The 22,789-nt window shown below is 41.8% G+C and overlaps 1 protein-coding gene and 1 long non-coding RNA gene across 10 annotated transcripts in view; one reads left to right on the top strand and one right to left on the bottom strand.

Moving 5' to 3' along the window:
• PTPRE (protein tyrosine phosphatase receptor type E) overlaps positions 1-22,789 on the top strand; it is a 285,775-nt gene that overhangs the window by 234,722 nt on the left and 28,264 nt on the right. For all 8 annotated transcript variants that reach the window (XM_038409873.2, XM_043519350.1, XM_038409868.2 and 5 more), the window contains 5 exons: positions 1,078-1,241; positions 5,679-5,814; positions 6,265-6,414; positions 13,387-13,480; positions 15,011-15,087. In XM_038409873.2, coding sequence (XP_038265801.1) covers positions 1,078-1,241; positions 5,679-5,814; positions 6,265-6,414; positions 13,387-13,480; positions 15,011-15,087 — 621 coding nt within the window. The remainder of the gene's footprint in view (positions 1-1,077; positions 1,242-5,678; positions 5,815-6,264; positions 6,415-13,386; positions 13,481-15,010; positions 15,088-22,789) is intronic.
• LOC119858691 overlaps positions 5,808-22,789 on the bottom strand; it is a 71,229-nt gene continuing 54,247 nt past the window's right edge. The window contains exons 6-8 of one of the 2 annotated variants that reach the window (XR_005293986.2): positions 12,544-12,630; positions 10,584-10,654; positions 5,808-5,957 (exon numbers count right to left, since the gene is read on the bottom strand). This is a non-coding gene — a long non-coding RNA (uncharacterized LOC119858691). The remainder of the gene's footprint in view (positions 5,958-10,583; positions 10,655-12,543; positions 12,631-22,789) is intronic. The other variant, XR_005293988.2, reaches the window with a different exon arrangement.

Genomic DNA, 22,789 nt, shown 5'->3' with positions numbered 1-22,789 from the left:
CATTCAGCGCTAGTTGTAGCTTCAGAGCAGTACACTGAAGTAATCTAATCTGGAGACCATTCAGCCATGCCTAAGTGTAACACGGGCCATATGGGAGAGGCTGCTAAGACTCTTATTTAAAAAGAACTCTTGGCCAAGCAGCTGTATGGAAAAATATAGCAAAAAAAAAAAAGTTATAAAATTCTTCTGGATTGGAAATAGCTGGGAGTCTAGATGTCTTATGGTATTTGGTGTCTTTCACCTGTAGATTCATATCTCCAATTTTACTATGGAACATGTTAGTGGTGATAACATTTGGTCACCAGTTGATGGAGACTGAGTGGCCTTTATGAAACAAACTGGTGGTCTTTGTCCAGTTCAAAGTGGAAAGGGCTTCATGTAATAATTGGCGCTAATTACCAGCCTTCTTGGAAGTCTGAGGAAGAGCTCAAGGATTGAGAGAGCATGGAGACTGAATTTACTGTCTTAGCCCAAGAGGAGGTTCTTCCAGATCAGGACTGGAAAACACTGGTGGAGCTTTCATTGCCATTGTCTGTACTCCTCCTGTTCTTTGCTTAAACAGAGTACATGGGTTGCTAAGGCTGTCAAGGCTGTACCTTTAATAGTTAGCACTGAAAATGTAAATTAAAAATAAAAGGAGAAAAGCTAAAATACTACCTTACAGGATTCATTGTATTAGAGCAGTCCCAGCTTCATGTGGTGTAGTATCCTGAGTCTGATGATGTACCAGTATCAGATGTATGTCCGCATCCTTATCTGCATTGTTATGAAGCAGTTCATAGATACTTTGGCATCTTGCATCTCTCAATGGTATAAATCCGGAAGTTCTTACTCAGACTAACTCCGGTCAGAGTTTTTTGTCTGAGTAAGGATGGAATAAGAAGTGAATAAGGACTTCAGGATTTGGCCCATGGTTAATAAAAATTGTGAATCTTATTTCTCATGGACAGCACCCTGATGCTACTCAAATTTAAATGGCAAGGATATGGGTTAGTCAGATTATGGTAACTAATCTGTTTGCAAGTCTTAATATAGGACATAAAATGTCACACTCACAGTCTGTTTGTGTGTTTCTAGCAGCTTCATGATGGCTCTAAAGTTCCAAGGTTTGTAACACAGCTCCATTTTACCAGCTGGCCTGATTTTGGTGTGCCTTTCACACCCATTGGGATGCTAAAGTTTCTGAAAAAAGTCAAAGCATTGAATCCTTCACATGCTGGACCAATTGTGGTTCACTGTAGGTATGTACACACTCTAAACCATTCTGTCTTCTTGAGCTTTAACAGTTTTTAAAGTGCTTTGTGTATGTCAAAACTACATTTCTGTCTCTTCATTGAAAATGCCATAATTTGCATAAAAGTCAGAAATTGCAACGGTATTAGGCTCCATCATAGCCAGGGAGAAGAATGAATTCAAAAATTCTGCCTTTTCTCTCATTTTAAAATTGAAACTTCAGTTTGTTGTTCCCAGAGTGATAGGCAATCTATGACATCAACACATGCCCTGTCAGAAGAACAGATTTGTAACAAATGGGTTCACTCTGCCATAGAATGCTTCTCAAAAAATACATCCCCCAGTTTTCTCACAGCAGAATTGTCGTTTGCTCTTATAGTTTGCCCACTCTGTGCTAGATATGTTGTAATGTAGACTTGTACTTGAGATAATTTGTTTAACACTATGATGTCCCATTACTACATACTAATACACAGTGTGTTCCAAGTCATGTACAAACACTTAAAACTCCTGCCAGTAAGGGGTTAATGATAAACCATTGAAAATGTGTTATAAAAATGAACAAAAATAGATCACATTTTGGTAGAAGTTCAAAAGAAATGTTACAACTTTTACATTCAGAACTGCTGTATTTTAGACATCAAGCAAGAAATAGTCTCTTCTCGGGAACAATATATCTAATTAAGATTAGATTAAAAAGAATAGAATAAGTGGCTTTGTGTTTTGTTTTGTTTTAAGGAAATCACTTTTTTATTTTTGGTCTGTTGATTTGTTTTCAGTTGCTCATGTTTGATATTTATAAATATTCTCAAGAGACTTTAAAACATACTCTTCAGTGTGGGGCCCTGTGTATTCCTTTATCAGGCATCAGCCAACCTTTTGTTCATTGTTCATCAGACAAACGCCTGTCTTAGTAGCTTGGTAAGAATTCCTGTTCTCTTGAGTGTATGTACATAACAAAAGTTTGGGTTTTTTTTTAAGGTTTAGAAGAAAAAAGAAGTAATCTCTCACGATTTTCCCCTTTGAGATATCCATATTTTTTATATTCCTTTGCCCAGATGTTCTACACAAAGTAATACTAGGGACATGCTTTATTCTTCACCAGCAGGAAAGCTGGGGAGGGATAGCTCAGTGGTTTGAGCATTGGCCTGCTTAACCCAGGGTTGTGAGTTCAATCCTTGAGGGGGCCATTTAGGGATCTACAGCAAAAATTGGGGATTGGCCCTGCTTTGAGCAGGGGGTTGGACTAGATGACCTACTGAGGTCCCTTCCAACTCCGATATTCTATTCTATGAAATTATATTCTTAATCTAATTGACACCAAAATGCACACAAGGCACTGAGAGTAATAAAATAACTCTTCTTTAACCCCCCCCCCCAAAAAAAACAGATATCTAAATGTAATGGTCCAAAGTGCACCGCAACAGCACTATTATGACTCACAGTGTTTTAGACTAATTTGGTTCTTTCATACTGCTTGAAAAATGTAGACTGAAAATCATGGCATCTAATTTCCTTTGCAGTCCAGGATATGATGCCATTGAATTGTTGGAAAAAGGAAAGGGAAATTCATCCATAATGAGTAACACTGTATTTCTCCGTGGGCTTTTATAAAAACAACATACAGTGCTAAACACGAAGTGCTCGACCAGAACAAACATGATATTCAAAAAGTTTTAAGCTAAATCAGCATTTAGAGTAAATGAAGGAGAAGCAGGCAGAACAAGGAGAAGGGAGGAAAAAAGGAATGTTTCTGACAAATTATGTCATTCATTTTTTTAAAAATGCCACTCTCCTGATCAGGGAAGGAAGTTAAGGAGGAAGGGCTGAGAAAAAGATTTCAGAAAGAGTCCAAGAATCAGCAGGGCTTTGACACACAAGTCAATCAGAGAGGAGATGTTGAAAGAGAGATGGCAGAACTGAAGGAAGAGAGTGGACTAGTCTTGGGGCAGAGAGGGCAGTGAAGGAGTTAATAATATTAGAGAAGGAAGGTAGAACTGAAAATAGAGCTCACGGAGACTGTGGAGGAGAGAGAGATAAGGAGCAAGAGAATCAGAGGGCTGAGAGCAGAGATTGATGGACAGGACGGAGGAAAGGCCAACTGTGAGAACTGAAAATGAACAAGCCATGTTCAGAGAGGGGGGGAATTCTGAGACAGGTCAGAACAAGAAAATGTCTGGTAAATTCTGAGTCAAGGAAGTAGGAGAGAGTGAGATGTGGAGGGAGCCCAAAAGTGGAGCTGAAATGTTAACAGAAGGAAGTCAGAGGTAGGGGAGGTAAATGTAGTTATAAATGTGGAAACCACTCTGTCAGTAGATAACCACTTGGTGGTAAAGGTGCAGGAGTGAAAGTAAAATTGAACTCTTACTGATACAGGGACTGGCTCTGCCCCCTCCAAGGGGTGGGGCCTCAGGTGGAAGAGGTGGCGCTGGGGGGGGTCAGCATCCCCCAGCCAGCCCATCTGCACTGCATGGCCCACGCTGCCCAGGGCTCCAGCAGCTGTTTAAAGGGCCCGGGGCTCTAGTCGCTGCCGCAGTAGCGGCGGCTGGAGCCTCGGGCCCTTTTAAATTGCCGACCCTGGGGCAGCTGCTCCTTCCCCCCCCCATCGGCTGCCGGGGGGGGCAAAAGGGGCAACAACGTTAAAGCGCTGCCATAGGAGCGCTTTAAGCAGGGTCCTTTGCTGCAGCAGCGCTTTAAAGTCAGCTGTACGGGCTGGTACCGACGGCCGCTTTTTACGGGTGCACCGTACCGGCCCGTACCACCTTACTTTCATCCTCGTAAAGGTGATAGGAGATGGATGGGAGAGGAGTAGGAGGGGGAAAGAGCAAGGACCAATGAGGGAGAGAGGATCAGTGTGATGCAGCTAGGGGTAAGTGATGAAAAGGCAAGTAAGAAGAGGGCCTCACCAATCAGAAAATTAAATGTTGTTTGTGGAGAAATCTTTCAGACATAAGTTGCTTATGGGCACTGGTCTCTCTATTATAAGCCTAATGTGTTTTGTGACATGTCATTATCAATGAGGAGCTCAGTTGGTTTTAGTTTGTCATTTCAGCATTCCCACAAGTAGAACTTGTGATTAGTACTAAGTGAATCATTCTACTTCTATATCGTACCATACTAAGGGATTAAGATTTTCAGGCAGCATGAATTTCTATTCAAACAAAAGACACTGTGTGTGCACGCGCAAGGGTGTGTGTAAAGAATATATAATCACACATATATTTTATATAATAAAATTATATAACAGATTTTAAAATAATAAGGGATACTTATTTGAACACTGTATATGGCATATTAAAAATACAATAAATCAAAGAAACTCCAACCCCTTACCATATACTGTAATACTCAGGAACCAGACAACAGAAAAAAATATACATATACACACGCACATACCATACACATGGTAATAATGATGTTCTCTCTGTTCTGTATGTCTTTGAGAAAACTTTAAGTGTTTGCAATATTCTGACATGACTTCTGTGGAAAATACTATATTTAATAGCAAAAAATATTTTCTAGTTCTCAAGAGAGCCTTTGATGATTCATAAATTCTCAAAAAATATTTTAGATTCCTCATAATTGCACATCAGTGTCTTATGAACGAAACATTCATTTCATGGAGTCTATATTTCTGACTTTATTTTAAAACCAATTTTTTCTTTGATGAAAGTCAGATTGAATCTGTGAGTATGTTGGGGGAAAAATATATTTACATTTTTAGAAGGTGATAATGTGACATTTTAATAGCCACAGGGTAAAATAAGCAGAAGGTTAGAGAAAGTTGTTAATGCTTAACACAGGATGCTGTGCCCTTTTCCTCTGAAAGGAAGAGCTGAAAATCATCTATGATTGTATCATTTGTAATAATCTTGCTCCCTCTGGTGGCAACTGGAGGACATATTAAAACAATAATATTTTTGCATGGACATGTTCAAAACCTTAGCACTTAAAAAAGGCTTAACATTTGCCAACTGATGTATGACATAAAATATGTTACTTCAGTATTAGAAAACCAAAAAGATTTAATAATCAGATTTAGCATGTGTTATCCTTTATTTTAGATCTAATATCTAGATCTGGTTGAAAAATGGGAAACCTTTTGGAAAAAAATTGTAGCTATTTTTCCTTTTAAAAGAAATTCAAAAATCATAATTTTTCAACCAGCTCTGATGCTCCTCAAAAAAAAAATGTTTTTGTGAAAGCTTTCTGAAAAATTGCACTCTTTTGTAAAAAAAAAAAAAAAAAAAAAAAAAAAATTGAAATTAAAAATTTTTCAACCTGTTCTACTAATATCACTATTAAAATCAAAAGTGAATTGTTACAAAATGTAATACCAAGTGTGGATTTCAGTCCAATGTAAACAAAATTTGGACCAGCTGTGGGTTACTGCAGCAATCTATCTGGACTTCATAGCTCACTTATGTTTCTCTCTTCTTTTTAAGCGCTGGCGTGGGTCGAACAGGCACATTTATAGTGATAGATGCCATACTAGATATGATGCATGCTGAACAGAGAGTTGATGTTTTTGAGTTTGTTGCAAGAATCCGTAATCAGCGCCCACAGATGGTTCAGACTGATGTAAGTAAGCATAAATCTGTTGTGATCTTTGTTCATTATTGTGTTTGAAACAAACAATACATTTGTTTCTCAAACACTGGTGAATGTCCCAGTACTTCTTCCCGTCATTCGTCCACAGCAGGAATCAGCGAAAGTAGGGTGAGCTGGAGGGTGAGAGGATAGGTGGTAAGTAAGGGTTGTGACAATGCAGTCCTTTGACTAGTTTCCAAATCAAATTCTGAGGGACCACTGCTGTGCTCTTCCCATTCATGTTTCCCCGTAGTACAGAATGTGCATGATCTAATAGGAAGCCATTGTTACAGCCACAGTCTTACTCTGTTAATCAGTAAAATGGCCTAAAACATCGGAAGCCACGAGAGCAAAATGTATGTGCCAGTTTTTGTTAAATTGTATTTAATTGCTTTACTTTAATTGTTTATGTTTAGTGTGCTTGTCGCTTATTCATTCCAGATGCAGTATTCATTCATTTATCAAGCCTTACTTGAATACTACCTCTACGGTGACACAGAACTAGATGTGTCCTCCTTGGAAAAGCACCTTCAAGCATCGCACACCACAACACCACATCTTGTCAAAACAGGGCTAGAGGAAGAATTTAAAGTAAGTAAAGAAGAGGGCTTGCCTCAAGATTTTAGGGATCAGGCCAACAAGACAACATGGTATGTAGAGAAAAGTATGACATGTTTGAAAAACTGTCAGAACTAAGCAGCTCAGTTTCTGTTTTATTCCATTAATGGGAAAGATGATGGAGGCTTTTCATGTATGAACTTTCAGGAGTGAGAAAATTATAATGTGGTGGTGCCCTCATCTTTAAAGTGTGGTTCTCCTCTGAAAAGTGACCTCTAAAAATGACACCACCTTAGTCAGCAGACCTACTCCCTGTGGGTGTTGAATAATGTTTACTTCTTCTTCGAGTAGTGTCCCTATGGGTGCTCAACTGTAGGTGCACTTGCGTCCCTGTGCTGCTGATTGGAGAACTTTGGTAGCAGTGTCCGTTCAGCCTGCACACATGCTGTTCCCCCTCATACTCTGCCACAAGACTAACCAGCGTTGCGCAGCCAAACCCCCCTAAGTTCTTTCTCAAAGGTCCCAGACTAGAGACAGAGCTGTTAGCAGTCCATTTGTCAGATCATTAATTCTATTAGAATTCAAATTTTCTTAGCCCTGGCCTAAACTATGGGGGGGGGGGAATCGAGCTAAGTTACACAACTATGTGAATAACGTAGCTGAAGTCAACGTACTTAGACCTACTCACCGCGGTATCTTCACTACGGTGAGTCAAAGCTGTCGCTCCCCGTCGACTCTGCCTGCGCCTCTTGTGGCGGTGGAGTACAGGAGTCAATGGGAGAGCGCTCGGGGGTCAATTTATCGCGTCTAGTCTAGACGCGATAAATCGACCCTTGCTGGATCAATCACTGCCTGCCTATCGGGCGGGTAGTGTAGACATACCCTTAGTCTTAGATTTCAGAGTAGCAGCCTTGTTAGTCTGTATTTGCAAAAAGAAAAGGAGTACTTGTGGCACCTTAGAGACTAACAAATTTATTTGAGCATAAGCTTTCGTGATCTGTAGCTCACGAAAGCTTATGCTCAAATATATTTGTTAGTCTCTAAGGTGCCACAAGTACTTCTTTTCTTAGTCTTAGAGTTCTTCTAATTCTTTTTCTTTTCCTAAACAAAAAAAAAAGAAAAGAAAAGAAAACTTTTCTCCTTGTCTGGGGATTGCATGGGATATGCCTAGTTCACCAGGTTTTAAGAGGTGCCTCTTGTGCAAAGAGGCCATCTCAGTAGCAGATGGACATTACTGCTGCATCTATTGCCTCGGGGAAAGCCACATTTCCCCTGCAATTTAATTTGCCAGCAAGTAAAGTCCAGATCTTTGAAGGACCGAGAATTGGGACTAAACTCCTCCTCATGGAAGCAGTTCTCCAGCCATCCCCAGACCTGTGCCAGGAGTCACCCAGCAGCATGAATCTTCCTCATAGCCCTCGATATCTCAGGACTGTGAGTTGAGGAGACAACTGTGGATCCCTTTTGTAAGGCTTCAAAACAGAGCGCCGTGAGCCCCAGATTAGCTGAAAAAGATTTCCAGCACGTTTGGTATCATCGGTACCAATGGCACCAAAGCCATACAGACACGGTACCCATAGCTCATGAGGATCCAGTGTGGCAGGTACTATTGATGTGCCTAAAGACCTGATGGGCACAGTACCAAAGCAATAGTACTGACAGGGAAAGGTAAGGTCAGGGACTGCACTGCCTCCGGGAAGATGCTGCCAGTATGGGCATTAGCCTTGGCATTTTCAATGGCATGCAATCCAGTCTCAGAGTGCCTGGTATGGCCCAGATTGCTGATCCTTTCAGTGCCGTCGACCCAGCAATGACAACTGCCGTCATTAATGAGTGTGACAGCACCGCAAGAGTTCAGATACTCAAACCTTGCGGAATCTGAAATACCAGCGTCTCCCCTGCTCAGTATCAAGGCCCCGGAGCAGAGTATATCTCGAATACAGGAATCTCCACTGGTACCAGGTCAAATACTTCCATTTGCTAGTAAAGAATCAGATAGTGAACAGGAAAAGATCATCTCCTATCACTCCTCCAATGATCCTTATAGTGCCTGTTACCAACACGGGCCCTTTCAGTCATATCCTTGGTCTGTTCCTCAACCACCATGGTATGGCCAACCATGGGTCCAACCACCGGGACCCTTTCTGCCACCCCAGTGGTCCTATTGGGATCCTTGGGTGGCGAACAGACTCCATGCTTCCCGAACATCCAACATGGCTCACCATGAGCCTTTGAAGCACTCTCCCTCAGCCATGGTATCCAGAGCCTCTGAACCTCCCAAAGAGATCATGTAGGAACAAGAGATTGGATTTGAGGAGGTCACATTACAGACCAGTGTCTCTTCCTCCCCTCCAGATGAGGCAGTGATGTCTGCCAGAGATGGTGAAGAGGGCAACTTCAGGGTGTTTCAGGGTCTGGCTAACTGGGTGGCAGACACTTCGCAGATATCTCTCAAGGAGCTAAAAGACACCCCCATAAACTCCTGGACATCTTACACTCCTCCTTTCCCTCAACAATAGCTCTCCCCATCAACCAGGCCTTCTGGATCCAGCCAAACTTGTATGGCAAACTCTGGCATTGGTCATGCCTACCTGTAAACAGGCTGATAAGAAATATTGTCTCCCAGCTAAGGGTATGGAATTTTGCCCATATGCATAAAGATTTCAGACAACTCTGCGGTCATTAAGAATTCATACACCTGGACAAAAGAGAAAATTTATTCCTCAACATAAATCCTGCACAGCACGCTTTCCAACTCAGTGCTTCTGTGAGCCAAAAAGGAAAAAATCCAGGTTTCTGGAGTGCAATCAGATGGACCCTCAGTCTTCCTCCTCACAACCACCACCTCAAAACATCTGTGTTTTGATGTCTTGGTCGGGGCACCAAGAGACCACTCCCCTCAAGAACAGCTCCAGATATCTAACCTTTTGTATCCATTTGCGTGCCATCTTGCTCTGTACAACAACTGGGAATGGATAAAATCCAATATATGGGTTCTGGAAATCATCCACAATGGGTTTTCAATCCACTTCACCTCCCTCCTCTTACCTCCCAACACCCTTTTCCGTCCCTCTTCAGGACCCTTCTCATGAGAGTTGGCTGCAACAAGAAATAGATCACCTCCTCTGCTTAGGAGCCACAGAACCTGTACATCAGCAGGGCAGTCAGGAATGCTTACACTCACTTCCTTCCATTGATCAGAGATACATACGCAAGAGTCATGACAGACAACACAGCGTGCATGCACAACATAAATCATCAGGGGAGGTGCCAGATCACCCTCCCTCTGCGTGGAAGCGCTAAAGCTGTGGAATTGGTGCATTTCCCACAATATTACAATATCAGCAGCCTGCCTTCCAGGAGCACAGAACACAACAGCAGACAGTGTCATCCGCACGTTCCCACATGACCATGAAGGGGAGATAAACCCAGCAGTACTATACGACATATTCAGACAGTAGGGGCCATAGCCTAGGTCCATAGCAACCTTCCATCAACAAATAGAGGGATACTCAGTATTTTTACACCCAACTACAAACATATGCCCTCAAGGGTATAATAAACCTTTTTTCCCAACCCACACATCCCATCCCAACATAGGTCTTAAATTTAGTGGTAAGGAGCCTGACTAGGCCGCCTTTTGAACCTATGGCCACTTTTTTGCTCTCACACCTGTCAGTGAAGACAGCATTTCTGGTTGCCATCATCTCAGTGAGGAGGACAGAGGAGATAGTGGCACTAATGGCACACCCCATTATACAGTATTCTTTCGGGACCTGGTTACTCTCAGACTGCACCCGTAAGTCATCCCCAAGGTGGCTCTGGTTTTTCACATGAATCAACTGATTCACCTCCTGACTTTTTACCCTAAGCCTCATCGGGATAACCAGGAGGCTATCCTACACATGTTAGACATTAGAAGGGCTCTGGCCTTTTTCCTGGACAGGACAAAGACCTTTAGGAAATCTCCTAAACTCTTCCTTTCCATTGTGGACAGATCAAAAGATACAGCAATATCTGCAGAGAGACTCTCAAAATGGGTCTCGAACTGCCTTAAACATTGCTATGTGATCTGCAAGGTCACTCTTCCATCTGAAATCCATACATGCTCCATGAGGTCGATTTCCACCTCGGTCGCCTTCCTCAAGAATGTCCCTATTTCAGAAATCTGCAGAGCCACCACCTGAGTTGAGCGTACTTACCTTCAGAGAACACTATGACGTTTCGGGCGACTCTGCTTCCGATGGCAGCTTTGGCATTGCAGTATTATCATCTGTAACAGAAGTGACTCTGAAACTCTAGCCCTCCAAGGGGAGTGCTGCTCAGGATTCACCTATGATGGAGCACTACTCGAAGAAAAGAGAGGAAGTTACTCACCGTGTACAGTAATGATGGTTCTTCCAGATGGGTGTCCCTATGGGTGCTCCACAACCCACCTTCCTCCCCTCTACTTTGGAGTTCTTGTCAGGGACTTTGCATTACAGAAGGAACTGAGGGGGGTTCGCCGATGCAATGCTTGTTAGCCTCATGGAAGAGCATGAGGAGGACAGTGCATATGAGAGCCAAATGGACACAGCTACCAAAGTTCTCCGATCAACAGTTCAGGGACACAAGCGCACCTACAGCAGAGCACCCATAAAGGGACATATCTCAAAGAACCATCGTTACTGCACAAGGTGAGTAACTTCCTCTTATTTTACTGAATAAAATAAGATTTTTTTTCACTCTTTCCTCCTGTTAGTGCTGCAAGACCAATGTATCACTGCGAGAGTAAGCTGGATTACATTCTACCAATTTACTCATTTACAGAATTGTTAACTCAGTCCTGATTGCAGAACTTTTGTTACTGGTCATGTTGCACATGACAAGAAGAACCCAGCTAGACTTTCAGATATAACGTTGAATTTGAAGAGCTGTCAGGGAAGAAAAAACAAATATTATTTTACTTACGAACGGAGCAGATTTGATCTGGAGGTCATTGAGAGACCATAATGGGAGAACCTCACCATACAGTTTTTACAAAGTCACTTTTAGAGTACAGTCTCACTTAAAGGGCTTTGGGGAAAACTGTGTAGAATAACTCTTCTATGATATATGTGCAAGTGTTTGTGCACTGCGTATCTTTATTTTGTGTACAAGATTAAAGGATGAAAATGACATGGAAGCTGAAACTGAACCCATATATAGGATTCCTTTATTCAGGCATTTGGTCTTTTCATTAAATTGACAATGACTTAAAAAAGAAAGACATGGAGGACAGCTGGTATGGCAGTCTGGTGGCAGGTGCAATGCGAGGAAAAGCTTTGCATTGCTATGGAATATCTATGAGAGAAGAAAAGCACATGAGCACACTAAGTGTCCTGCTATGCTTCGGTATTCCTCTGGCTGTTTCCTACTCTTCAATCTGTATGGCAAGGTTCATCTGCTTTCTATACGTGCACAGAACATGGTTCAGTTTTGCCTTATGGGCTGGGACAAAAGCATGCTACAGACCATATAAAGTATACACCTCTATCATGCTTCAGGAGCTTGGTTAAAGCACCTTTGGCTAAATCTGTTCTGCAAGTTAGAATTGTGGTTTAATCATCTTGGGAGACTATCAGGTTGCAACTGGTTCCCTCATGCGATGGTTGCCATAGTACAGACAGGATCTCTGAAGGGCTGAAGAATGAAATCTGGGATGTACTGAGTGCTTTTTGTTAGCTTGCTGTTAAAACTAGAACTTCACTGGGATTGGGACATGCTTCTAAAACAGGCTGGCAAATAACTACAGTGAGGGGTTTGAAATTCTTCTTTCACTTTTAAAATTCAAAACTAATCTCTCTAAATTAATTTAAAACAGTTTGTGATTAAACTCTGTGGCTTGAATTCCTTTGTGCTTAACTCTCTTTTTCAAATTCCTCCTTAAAACTTATTTCTTCCAAGAGACCTATCAAAGGTATTTTCCACTTACTTGCAAAGTTCTCAGAAATTCTTTTTCTTGAGTGCGAGGACTAAAGAATGAGAGTTTTAATATGTAATTAGAGGGAAGGATTACATTTGTAACAAAAGAAGGGTTAACATTCAGTTTGGGTTTGGACCATAAAGGGAGTTTGTAAAATACTTAAGATAAACTTAGAATACAAAAGCACAAAGTACCAAGATGTGTGAGGCAAAACTTACCATGGTCTGTTTGGCTATTGATGACAACATCTTGATTGCTAAATAAAGTACCTGGCGGCCATCACAACTATAACAATGGCTTCAGACCTGTCAGGAAATAATTATTCTCACTTAAATGCAAAGACGGGACTTTTACTTCAATGCTTAGCATTTTGAAACTACCATTTATGCAAATGAACTGTGGTTAGTGTATCTACAATTAAACAATTATATTCAATATTCTAGTCCAGTATTTTAATAGATAGCTAATTAATGGTTAGAACAGCTGCAGAAACAAAAGTGAGATTTATTATATAATCAACAGAAAACATGCAATTGAATTTTCAAAAGTGGCCAGTGATTTTGTGTGCCTCAATTTTGGGGTGCCAGATTTGAGGCACCTTGGGCCTGATTTTTCAGAAGCACAATCATCTCTAACTCCAGTTGAACTCAGTTGGAGCTTGGAGAGATCAGTGCTTCTGAAAATCAAGCCAAAGTGCCTTGAACCCGCCATCCAAAAACAGAGGTACACAAAATTAGCCATTACTATAGAAAATTTTGAGCTTAAAATCTATTGGTATCCTATTGAACTTCATTCATAACCTGAAATACTAATTAACTCAATAAAGTTTAGTTATATATAATTTATATTAGAAATTAAATGTTAAAGGTAGGACAATGAATCATTTTATGTTAAGATAAAATCAGTCTCATTTTGGATTGACCCTTAACAAAGGCATGTAGGAGTCCTTGGGAGCATAGATAATAAGGAACACTTGACGAGTATCAGCAAGCCACATTAGTTTGTATTTCAGTTTAATCCAGCAATACATTATATCCTAACTGTTGTTTTGTTCACTGTAGAAATTAACAAATGTTCGAATAATGAAAGAAAACATGAGAACTGGCAATCTGCCAGCGAATATGAAGAAAGCCAGAGTCATCCAGATCATTCCATGTAAGACACGTTATCTTTTACATATCTTTTATACATGCTTAGTTATAAATATGACAAATTGTTTCACTGCTGTAATAATTTCCTTAATGAGTAAACACCATTAACAGAAGAAGGCAACAGTGTTGTGGTGAGCTCACCAGTCGGTGCTCCTGCTAGGGCTGAAATTTGAACAAACTAATTTGTGAATTTAATACTTAGAAAAGACTGTGGAACTTACCATGTATAGAGTTAGAGACTATTTATTGTTTCTAAGGTTTTACTATAGATGTGTGCAAATATATAAAACATTAAAGAAACAAATTCCTATTCAGAAGAAAAAGAAGATTAAACTCCTTTCACTGTAAAGCACAAACCCATCCAACCCTGTTATATCGGCTTGTATCCAGCGTAGTAGGCCATTTACCCCCATGTCATATCACTTTCCCATGTAAGATCCCCAACTGCACCATTGACAGAGAGGTGGTTAAAATCACTGTTCCCAAGGCCACTATCCCTCACTCTCGCTGGAAGGCTCTCCCCTGTGTGCAGCACCGTGCTCTCCAGCCATACCTATTTCCTTTTCTCTCTTGAATTCTCCTTCCCCTCAGCCACCCTTTGATGTAGTTCCAACTCACCCCTCCGACTCATCACTCACCAGCAGTGATTGTGTGTCTTGCCATTCTCCATGCTCTGCCTGCTGGGTCCTAGAGGTCGCTCATCTCCCTGGTCTGGCTCTGCTTGTCCTGTAGCACCCTTTAACCCTTGCATTGCAGCTGAAACAGCTTCTACTGCAACAGCATGCATAAATTCAATTAATTCTTGGTGTGCCTCTCTAATCCTTAACGCTAGTTGCCTCACACAGGCAGAGTTTGCCCCAGCTACTCACTTAAGGAAAGGGGTTCCCAGATAGGTTTCCATTCCCTTTACCCCCCAGGGTAGGAGCACCCCATCCTCAATCGGTCCCCATGTGCTGGGAGGGGGGAATGCCCCTTCTACCTCTCATTGGGGCTTTTGTTTCTGAGCGGGGACCTTTCCTTCTCTTGATCAGCCTTATGAAGTGACATATAGTCTATACATTTAGTATGTCTGCCTGCAGTTAGTTGTGCTTTTTGCTGTTTTAGTTTCGGTTTAAAATATGTGAAGTTCATACATCATTCAGGACTGACTGAAATAATTTAGCTGTGTAACTTCTTAGACACTGTACATCAATAAGACTCATGTATTTTGTATATGAAAATTGTAATATCTGTATGTGAAAATATAATTCTCAGACTTTGCTTGGGATTATGCTGTACCGTTTGGCAAACAAAAATTGTTACTGAATACTCATTGTGCTTTTCAATTCATTCGTCAGTCATTTAAATGTAGGACCTGATTCTGCACAGTCTTACTCATGTGACTAGCCCCATTGACTCACAGGATTGAGCCTCATGCCACTTTTTTTCTTTCAGACAGGGAATTTTGTTGTTATATATGTGAAAGTACAAGGAAGCAATTAATCTATGATCAGCAAAAGAAAACTAATAATATGGAGGTTTTTTTGTTTTTTAGATGACTTTAATAGAGTGATTCTTTCAATGAAAAGAGGTCAAGAATATACAGATTACATCAATGCCTCCTTCATAGATGTAAGTTCATATTTTATGTTCTTAAATTGTTTACATTTGACTATTATGGTATTGAAGTCTTTTTAAAGGGACTCATCAACTTTCCTTAGGAACAACATTTATGTTTTGTTTAAAAAACCAAAGGTATGTATGTTCAGGGGGTGACTTGTAAGAGCAAATGGGGTAGTTGTTTTTTCCTTTGGTGTTTTCAGTTTCAGAGAACACAGTTTTTTGTAATTTAAACACTCTGTTGTGCTCTGAACCCAAATACAACAATACTGTAGAGCCTAAGAGCCAAACAGAGAAACAGACTAGCAACAGAAGTGAAACATATTTATAGTTTATTATCTAAGCTAAATGCAATTAAAAAATTAAACAAGCAGACCTCAGACTCAATTTGTTTTGTCAGTCACAAAAGCAGAACTGGAATTGAGAGCAAGGAGCCAGTCTCTCCTGTGCTGTTGATGTCCCCCCAGCTTGACTCAGGCAGCATGGAGAAGCAAGTTGCCTGATCTGAATGCAGCAGGGGAATAAGCTGAACCTGTCTGTGGGAGATAGATTAGAACAAGAAGCCGGGAGGGGAGAGAGACTGAGATTGAAGGCTAGCAGAGGAGGGAAAACTGGTACTGGCTGGGAGACTGGGACTGGGAGACAAGGGGATAGACTATGACTGACTGGGTCTGGGACTGGGAACTGGGGAGGGAAAGGGGATAGGGGCTGAGATTGGACAAGGAGACTGGGACTGGGAACCAGTGGAGGAGGGGAAGACAGATCTGTTGAGGAATAGGGGGAGAACTGGTACTGGCTGGGCAAAGAAACTGGGACAAGGAGCTCATGGTGGGGATGTGGGTGACACTGAGTTTGGATCAGGAGCCCGTGGATACAGGGAATGTGGATGGAGAGAAAGGGGAAGACTCAAAGCCAGGAGCTGGAGGATGGGAGAGAGATCAGACAAGGAGCTGGTGAGGGAAACTGAGACTTGCTGGACAAGGAAACTGGGACAGGGATGAGCAGTCTGAGGACTGGAAATTAAGACTAACTAGGTGAGGAGAATGGGACTGGGATGAGGAGCCAGGGTAGGGAAGAGACAGGATTGCAACAGGAGCAGGTTGGAGGGAACGGAGTAGAAGGGCTCAAACCTAGAGAGAATGGTCAGAAGAATCTGTGACAGAATCTGTGACTGTCCCCCAGAGTCTGGAATGAATCTCACCATTCCTCTGTTCGCAATGATTTTTTTTTCCCCCTAAGATTTAGGAAATTACACACACACACCACAAAAACCTACATTAGAAGAACATTATTAATGTTGCAAAGTCAAGCATTCAAAAGTTAGGAAATGCCAGAATTAAGGTTACCTGTGCAAAGCTCGTGGGGAAATTAATAATTTCCGTCTTCAGACCAGGGTTTGAATAGTACACAGTGAATAAGGGATGAAACTACTTGTTAGACAATGAGGTTAAATAGCTGCTCATTAGGTGACCGCCAGATTCACTGAGTAAGGCAAAGATCTTATGGAAAAAATAGTATGTGGTCATATCATTAAATACTGTATCATAACAGGTATGCACAATGGAGCTGAATTAAGATTGCACAGGCAGTCTTAATTCTGTTTTTTTTTAAACTTCTGAGCCTTTGACTCCGCAGTCTTAATAGTGTTCTTTTAATTTAGTTTTGTGTGTGTGCTCGTGCATTCGTGCACAATGTATATATAGAGAGGCCTGTAGATTATGTCTGGTTGTATTTACTATGTAGTGTGTGATTTTGTGATGGAATTATCTGTGGTACCATTTGTCACATTTACAATTAGGAGCACTTATAGCATACTCTTATGGCACCTATAGCACCTGACTTGAATTGGTAGCAAATAGACATTATTAAAATGTAAAAACACATGCACATGCTTTAGAACAAGGGTTCTCAACCTTTCTTGAATCATCTCCTCCCCTTTAACATTTTTAGTTGGAGCCCTTCACCTCCTCAGCCTACACCCTTCACAGTAGTAAAAAGGATATTCACCTAGTATGTGTGCAAAACCCCTCCCTAAAGTTTTACTTCTTCTGGGAGGTCCACAAACAGTAACCCACATGTTAGTTTGGTGTTGCAACACCATGAAAAATGATGGAGGGGCAGCCGGACCAAATTTGAGTGATGGTGTGAACCCAAGTGCCAAATCTCAATACCCCTCACTCAAATTTGGAGTGGTTTGCCATGCCATCTGGAAAGTTTTACATGTCCCCCCCTCCCCCCCACCATAAACCTATGCTTTAGAAAGATACAGATATCTTGCCAGCAGGCTACATGCTGAGAGAAGGAGTCACTCTTGCTGGTGTATGGAAAGAAAAGTGCATCTCTTCGTGCCAGCCTGGCAGTCTGTACACTGTTTCGAGTCAGCTCAGGGTGGGCAGGCAGCTCTCTGAGTTTTTGCCTGGGAGAGGGCTTAAAGTTTTCAAAAGCACCTACATCCCATTTTCAAAAGAGACTTAGACAGTTAGGAGCTTAATTCCCATTCACCTTCAATTAGAGGCTTTTAAGCATCTAAGTCACTTTTGAAAATGGGGCTTAGACTCTTAAATCATGTAGGGGCTTTTGAAAGGTTTACCCCATATCTTTAATATCTACTTGGAGTGCCATAGGAGTAGCACATTACCCCAAAACCCTCACCATAGTGCATCCCCAGCAAGTTCCATGTAGTTCTAGTGCTGCACTTGCTTGCTTTATGCACAAAAATGGAAGGCCTTGTATTGATTTTTCTACCAGCTGAACTCTGCACCCTTGAGCCTGATTCATTCAGTGGTACAGAGTTAGTAGACAGCCTTAAAAAAAAAAGTGTATTTTGTGGAATGTTCTAAAATGTTGGCTGTCCTTCTAAATGACATTTTCTAGCTCAGCTAGAATTTATGGACTTGATACAGGAATTAGTGGATGAAATTCTATGGCTTGTGTTAAGCAGAGATCAGACTAAATGAACATAACAGTCTCTTCTGAGCTTAATCTATGAAAATTGGATAGTTTGAAGCTTAGACGTATTTCTGATGGGAGCAAATTCTAGAGGCAAGGGCCTTTTACTAAAATACCTTGTCCACCGTTCCTGTAAGCTTCACTCTTGGGACTGATAGCTTAAGTGTTCACAACTAACACAGGTATTGTGGGTGGGTCAAGGAGAGAGTTAGTCTCCTGAGTAACTTGGGCCATTCGGGCCTTTGGTAGCCAAAACCTTGAATTTCACTAAGAAGTGGATTGGCAGATAGTACAGAGAGCAGAGGACGGGTGTAATTGCTCTCATCATTTAGCCCCAGTCAGAGGGCAGAGAACTTCGTTCTTCACTAACAGAAACGTCCAAGTGGTCTTCAAAGTTAGTTCCACATAGGTAGAGCATGTTGTAATAATCCAGCCTAGAGGTTACAAAGATGTGGATGATCAAAATAAAGCTAGCATCTGAGAAGAAAGAGCACAATCCTTTGCTCACTCACAGATGTACATCAGCATTTCTCACCATGGATGCACTGTGTGGTTAGGAGCAAGACACCCCTCCCTCCCCCAAGATTGTGAATCACCTTGGGAATAGGTGGACAGATAACCTGAAAGGAGCAGTTATAGGACCTGATTCTTCTCCTACATTGTTTTTACACTGGCTTAACTCCATTGACAAAGGATAGCCCCTCCTGATTTTCACCAGTGTAAGTCACATAGAATCGGTCACGTATGCTTTGACAGATCCTCAGAATGCTTCCTCCTTTCTCACTTCATTGTGAACTGCAGATACACAGCACCTTTACAAGTCCAGACAACTTTTAATTAGTTGCCTGTACTTAGATTTCAGTGCCTAACTTTAGGTACCCACATTTTAAAATGTTGGCCATGGAGTTGATGGTTGTTGGAATATTGATGGCACTATAGCCATATTGCCACACAGCCATCTCAGTGCTTCACATAGACAAAAGAGGTGACACAGTGAGCTCAGCAGGACTCCATAACTGAGAACCCCAGGGAAGAAGGAGCAGCCACTCAACATCAAATTCTGGGAATGCTCTGAAAGGAGGTAGTGGAACCTCTCTAAAGCAATTCTATTTACTCCTACTGTGGCTTGCAGTCATATCAGCACTGCTGAAGACAGTTTACAGATATAAATAAATCACCAAGAGCATTTGGCCTCTGTCCAGGGCATTAAGGAAATGGACGACTGTACCATTTCAGTGCCATCCCCAAGAAGAAATGGTTTCTAGCCTTTCTGTAACTGTTCTTTGAGATATGTTGCACATGCCATTCCAATGTAGGTGTGTGCGCGCCCCGAGCACAGTTGCCAGAATTTTTTCCCCTAGTGGTATCCGTTGGGTTGGCTCTAGCACCCCCTGGTGTCACATGCTCATAGCGTCAGTATAAAGGGCCCTGCCAACCCCATTCCCCTTCAGTTTCTTCTTGCCAACCACCTCTGAGAGAGGGGATAGAGGATGGGTTTTGGAATGGATATCTCGAAGAACAACAATTACAGAAAGGTTAGAAGCCATTTTTGCTTCTTTGATGCTTGTATATGTCCATTACAATGTATGTAACTCACAAGCAGTTGCACTAGAGGTAGGTTCGTAAATTGACTAGCTGACTGTAATGCAGCCCAGATGAAGCCAGCATCATCTCTGGCCTATTGTGTAATGGCATACTGTGTTGTGAATGTGTGAACCGATGACCAAGTTGCTGCAATGTAGATGTCCTGAATTGAAACTTGTGCCAAAAAAGCAGCAGAAAACACTTGATACCTCATAGAGTGAGATGTTCATGAGATCATAATATGCTCTGATGAAATAATCCACTACAAGATTCTCTGTGCAGAAATGGGGAGACCTTTCATTCTTTCCGCTACTGCTATGAACAACTTAGTGGCTCTGCAGAATGGTTTGGTTCTTTGTAAGTAGAAAGCCAAGGCACACCGAATGTCCAACGAGTGGAGGCATTGTCCCCCTCGATTCGCATGTGGCTTAGGGTAGAACACTGGCAGAAAACTTGCTTGACTGCAATTGAATTATGAGACAGCTTTTGGAAGGAACGATGAGTGTGGTTGCAACTGGACCTTCTCCTTGAAAAAGATCATATATGGGCGTTTCAAAGTGAGGACTCGGGTCTTCAAAACCTACCTGGCTAAAGTGATGGCCACCAGGAAGGCTAGTGTTCAGGAGAGGCGTAACAGCAAGCATGTTTCCGAGGTTTAAACAAGGTTCCAGTGAGTTTTGACAGGACAAGGTTTAGGTCCCATATAGGGGTGGAATCCCTTACCTGGAGGTACACCATTTCTAGACCTTTGAGAAACCGGACAACTGTGTTGTGTGAAAAGACAGAATGATTGTCGATCTTGGGATGGAAGGCCAAGATAACTGCTAAATGGTCCCTGACTGAGGAAAGGGCTAGACCTTGTTGTCTTCGCAGAAGCAGGTGGTCTATAATGAGTTGTAGGGATGACTACAGGGGCAGGACTTGTCGTTGGGAAAACCAGATGGAGAACTGCTTCCATTTTTGCAAGGTAGGTTGCTCTGGTGGATGGCTTTTTACTGCCCATTAGGACCTCATGGATTTGCTCCAAGCAAATTTGCTCCTCTGGATTCAGCGATGGAGCTTCCAGGCTGCCAGGTGAAGAGACACAAGGTTTGAATGCAGCAGCCAACTGGGATCCTGGGATATCAAGTCTGGGTGCCACAGAAGCTATAGTGGTATCTCCACCAATATGCCTGGGGGGTGGAGAACCAATGTTGCCTGGGTCATGCTGGGGCTATGAGGATGACCTATGCTCAGTCCCATTTGATCTTCATCAGAACCTTGTGAATAAGTAGCAAAGGAGGAAATGTGTAGTACATGTGCCTTATCCATGGTAACAAGAACGCATCTGCAAGAGATCTCGGGCTGTGACTTCTCAGGGAGCAGAACTGGTGGAATTTCCTGTTGGTTCAGATGGCGAACAGGTCTATGGGGGAATCCCCCACTGTTGGAAGATATCCCTTACAATGTCTGGATAGAGAAACCACTCAGGGTGAAAGGAGAAAGACATGCTGCAGTGATCTGCTAACTGATTCTGAGTCCCAGGAAGGTAAGATGCCTCTACATTGATGGAATGACCAATGCAGAGCTCCCACAGGTGGAGTGCTGCCTGACACAGGGGAAGAATGTGCCCTGCCCTGCCTGTTTATGTAGAACATAGCTGCCATATTGTCCTTGAGGATCAAAAATGGATTTGCACATCTGGTGAGGTAGAAACGCCTGGCAAGCTAGACCTACTGCCCTGAGCTCCCTGACATTGATGTGCAGGGAAAGCTCTTCTTGAGTCCAAAGACCTTGAGTTCTAAGAGACCCTAGGTGGGCTCCCCAGCTGAGGGCTGATGCATTGCATACCAGAGACAATGATGGCTGGGGTTTTTAGAAGGGTACTCCTCCGCATACCATGTGAGTGAGTCGAGGACGTGGACTGGAACCATGAGCACTGAGTCCAGGTGTTGGGGAGTAGACCGTAGCTAGCTAGGCTTACCTATCTGCATAGTACCTGAGCACTTCCCAAGTGTTTAAAAATAGAAATAAAAATAATAATGTGTACTTGGAAACCTAAAACCTTCACTTTCTCTGAAGCCATTTTGGCTAAATCCTGTTAAAACTTGTCCACAGTAATTTAAAATGAAGGAAGTGTTGCACTCTGGACAGATGGGAGGAATATACTGGAACATAAATACTCATTTGAGAAGTTGAACTAAACTTTGTTGCAGTATGAATGAAACTTTCACAGCCACTTCTCTTGCATCTTTACCTTCCCTAAGTGGGGCTGTAGTCTCTATTAAGAGCTATCCCCTATCATTTTGTCCTGGTCCTTTTTTTGGATTGGGCTTCTCTGACTGTCAAAGAGTTGACCCAGTAAAGGGTAAAGCCCTGTCCTCCCATGTCCCAGCTGTACCTAGCCACTGCACATGGCTCCCTCACTTTTCCTTCAGGAGCCAACTTCCCTGTTCCCACTTAACATGTATTTCCCAAAATGGTGCTGCTGATCTGCAAGATGGGAGCTACAATGAACAGCTTCCCCAGTGGTCCAGTTTGGAACTGTGCTCTCCCATTTTAATTTTATTTTTGAACAGCACTCATTTTAACATTGCTTTAAACATGATTATCCATATACTCTATATGAAAAAAATAACCCAATGCTGAAAGTGTGACCTCATAATTACATGGTTCTATAATGAAAAAAATTGCTTTGCATTTAGATATTCATGAGTATGAGTATTTGCTTTTTCCATATTTCTGGTGAGGCTCAAATATGTCATTTCATCAGTTCCACCTCGCAATAGTGTGAGAACATTTTTAGATAGATTTCACATAATAAAACAGAATATTTCAACTTGCTAGTTTAAACAGAGTTCATAGTGAAATTTAATAGTAGTCCTTCCTGAATATCAATATCTGCTTTATTTTACCACCTTTTAGATATATTCACTAGCAGCATGAAACAGCCTGTGTTAACTTGGCATTCTGACAGAAGATTATACTACTTTGCAGACTCTCTCTGCCTTCCAGCTATGTAGAGAATTATATTAAATGCAACAGAAGAATATGAAACATTTGAAACATTTTTGACAATTTTTCCACAATTACATTTTTAGCTAATTTAATGCTCTTGAAAGGTGTCAAATTGACAGCTCTAGAGATTTAGGTCCTCCATTGATCCACATAACCAGTACAGTACAGGCAGCAAGTGATTTCC

This window comes from Dermochelys coriacea, chromosome 7, assembly GCF_009764565.3.
Source record: "Dermochelys coriacea isolate rDerCor1 chromosome 7, rDerCor1.pri.v4, whole genome shotgun sequence".
Taxonomy (NCBI): domain Eukaryota; kingdom Metazoa; phylum Chordata; order Testudines; family Dermochelyidae; genus Dermochelys; species Dermochelys coriacea.
The sequence above is the reverse complement of the archived record's forward strand: the minus strand, read 5'-3'. Positions and strand labels throughout refer to the sequence as shown.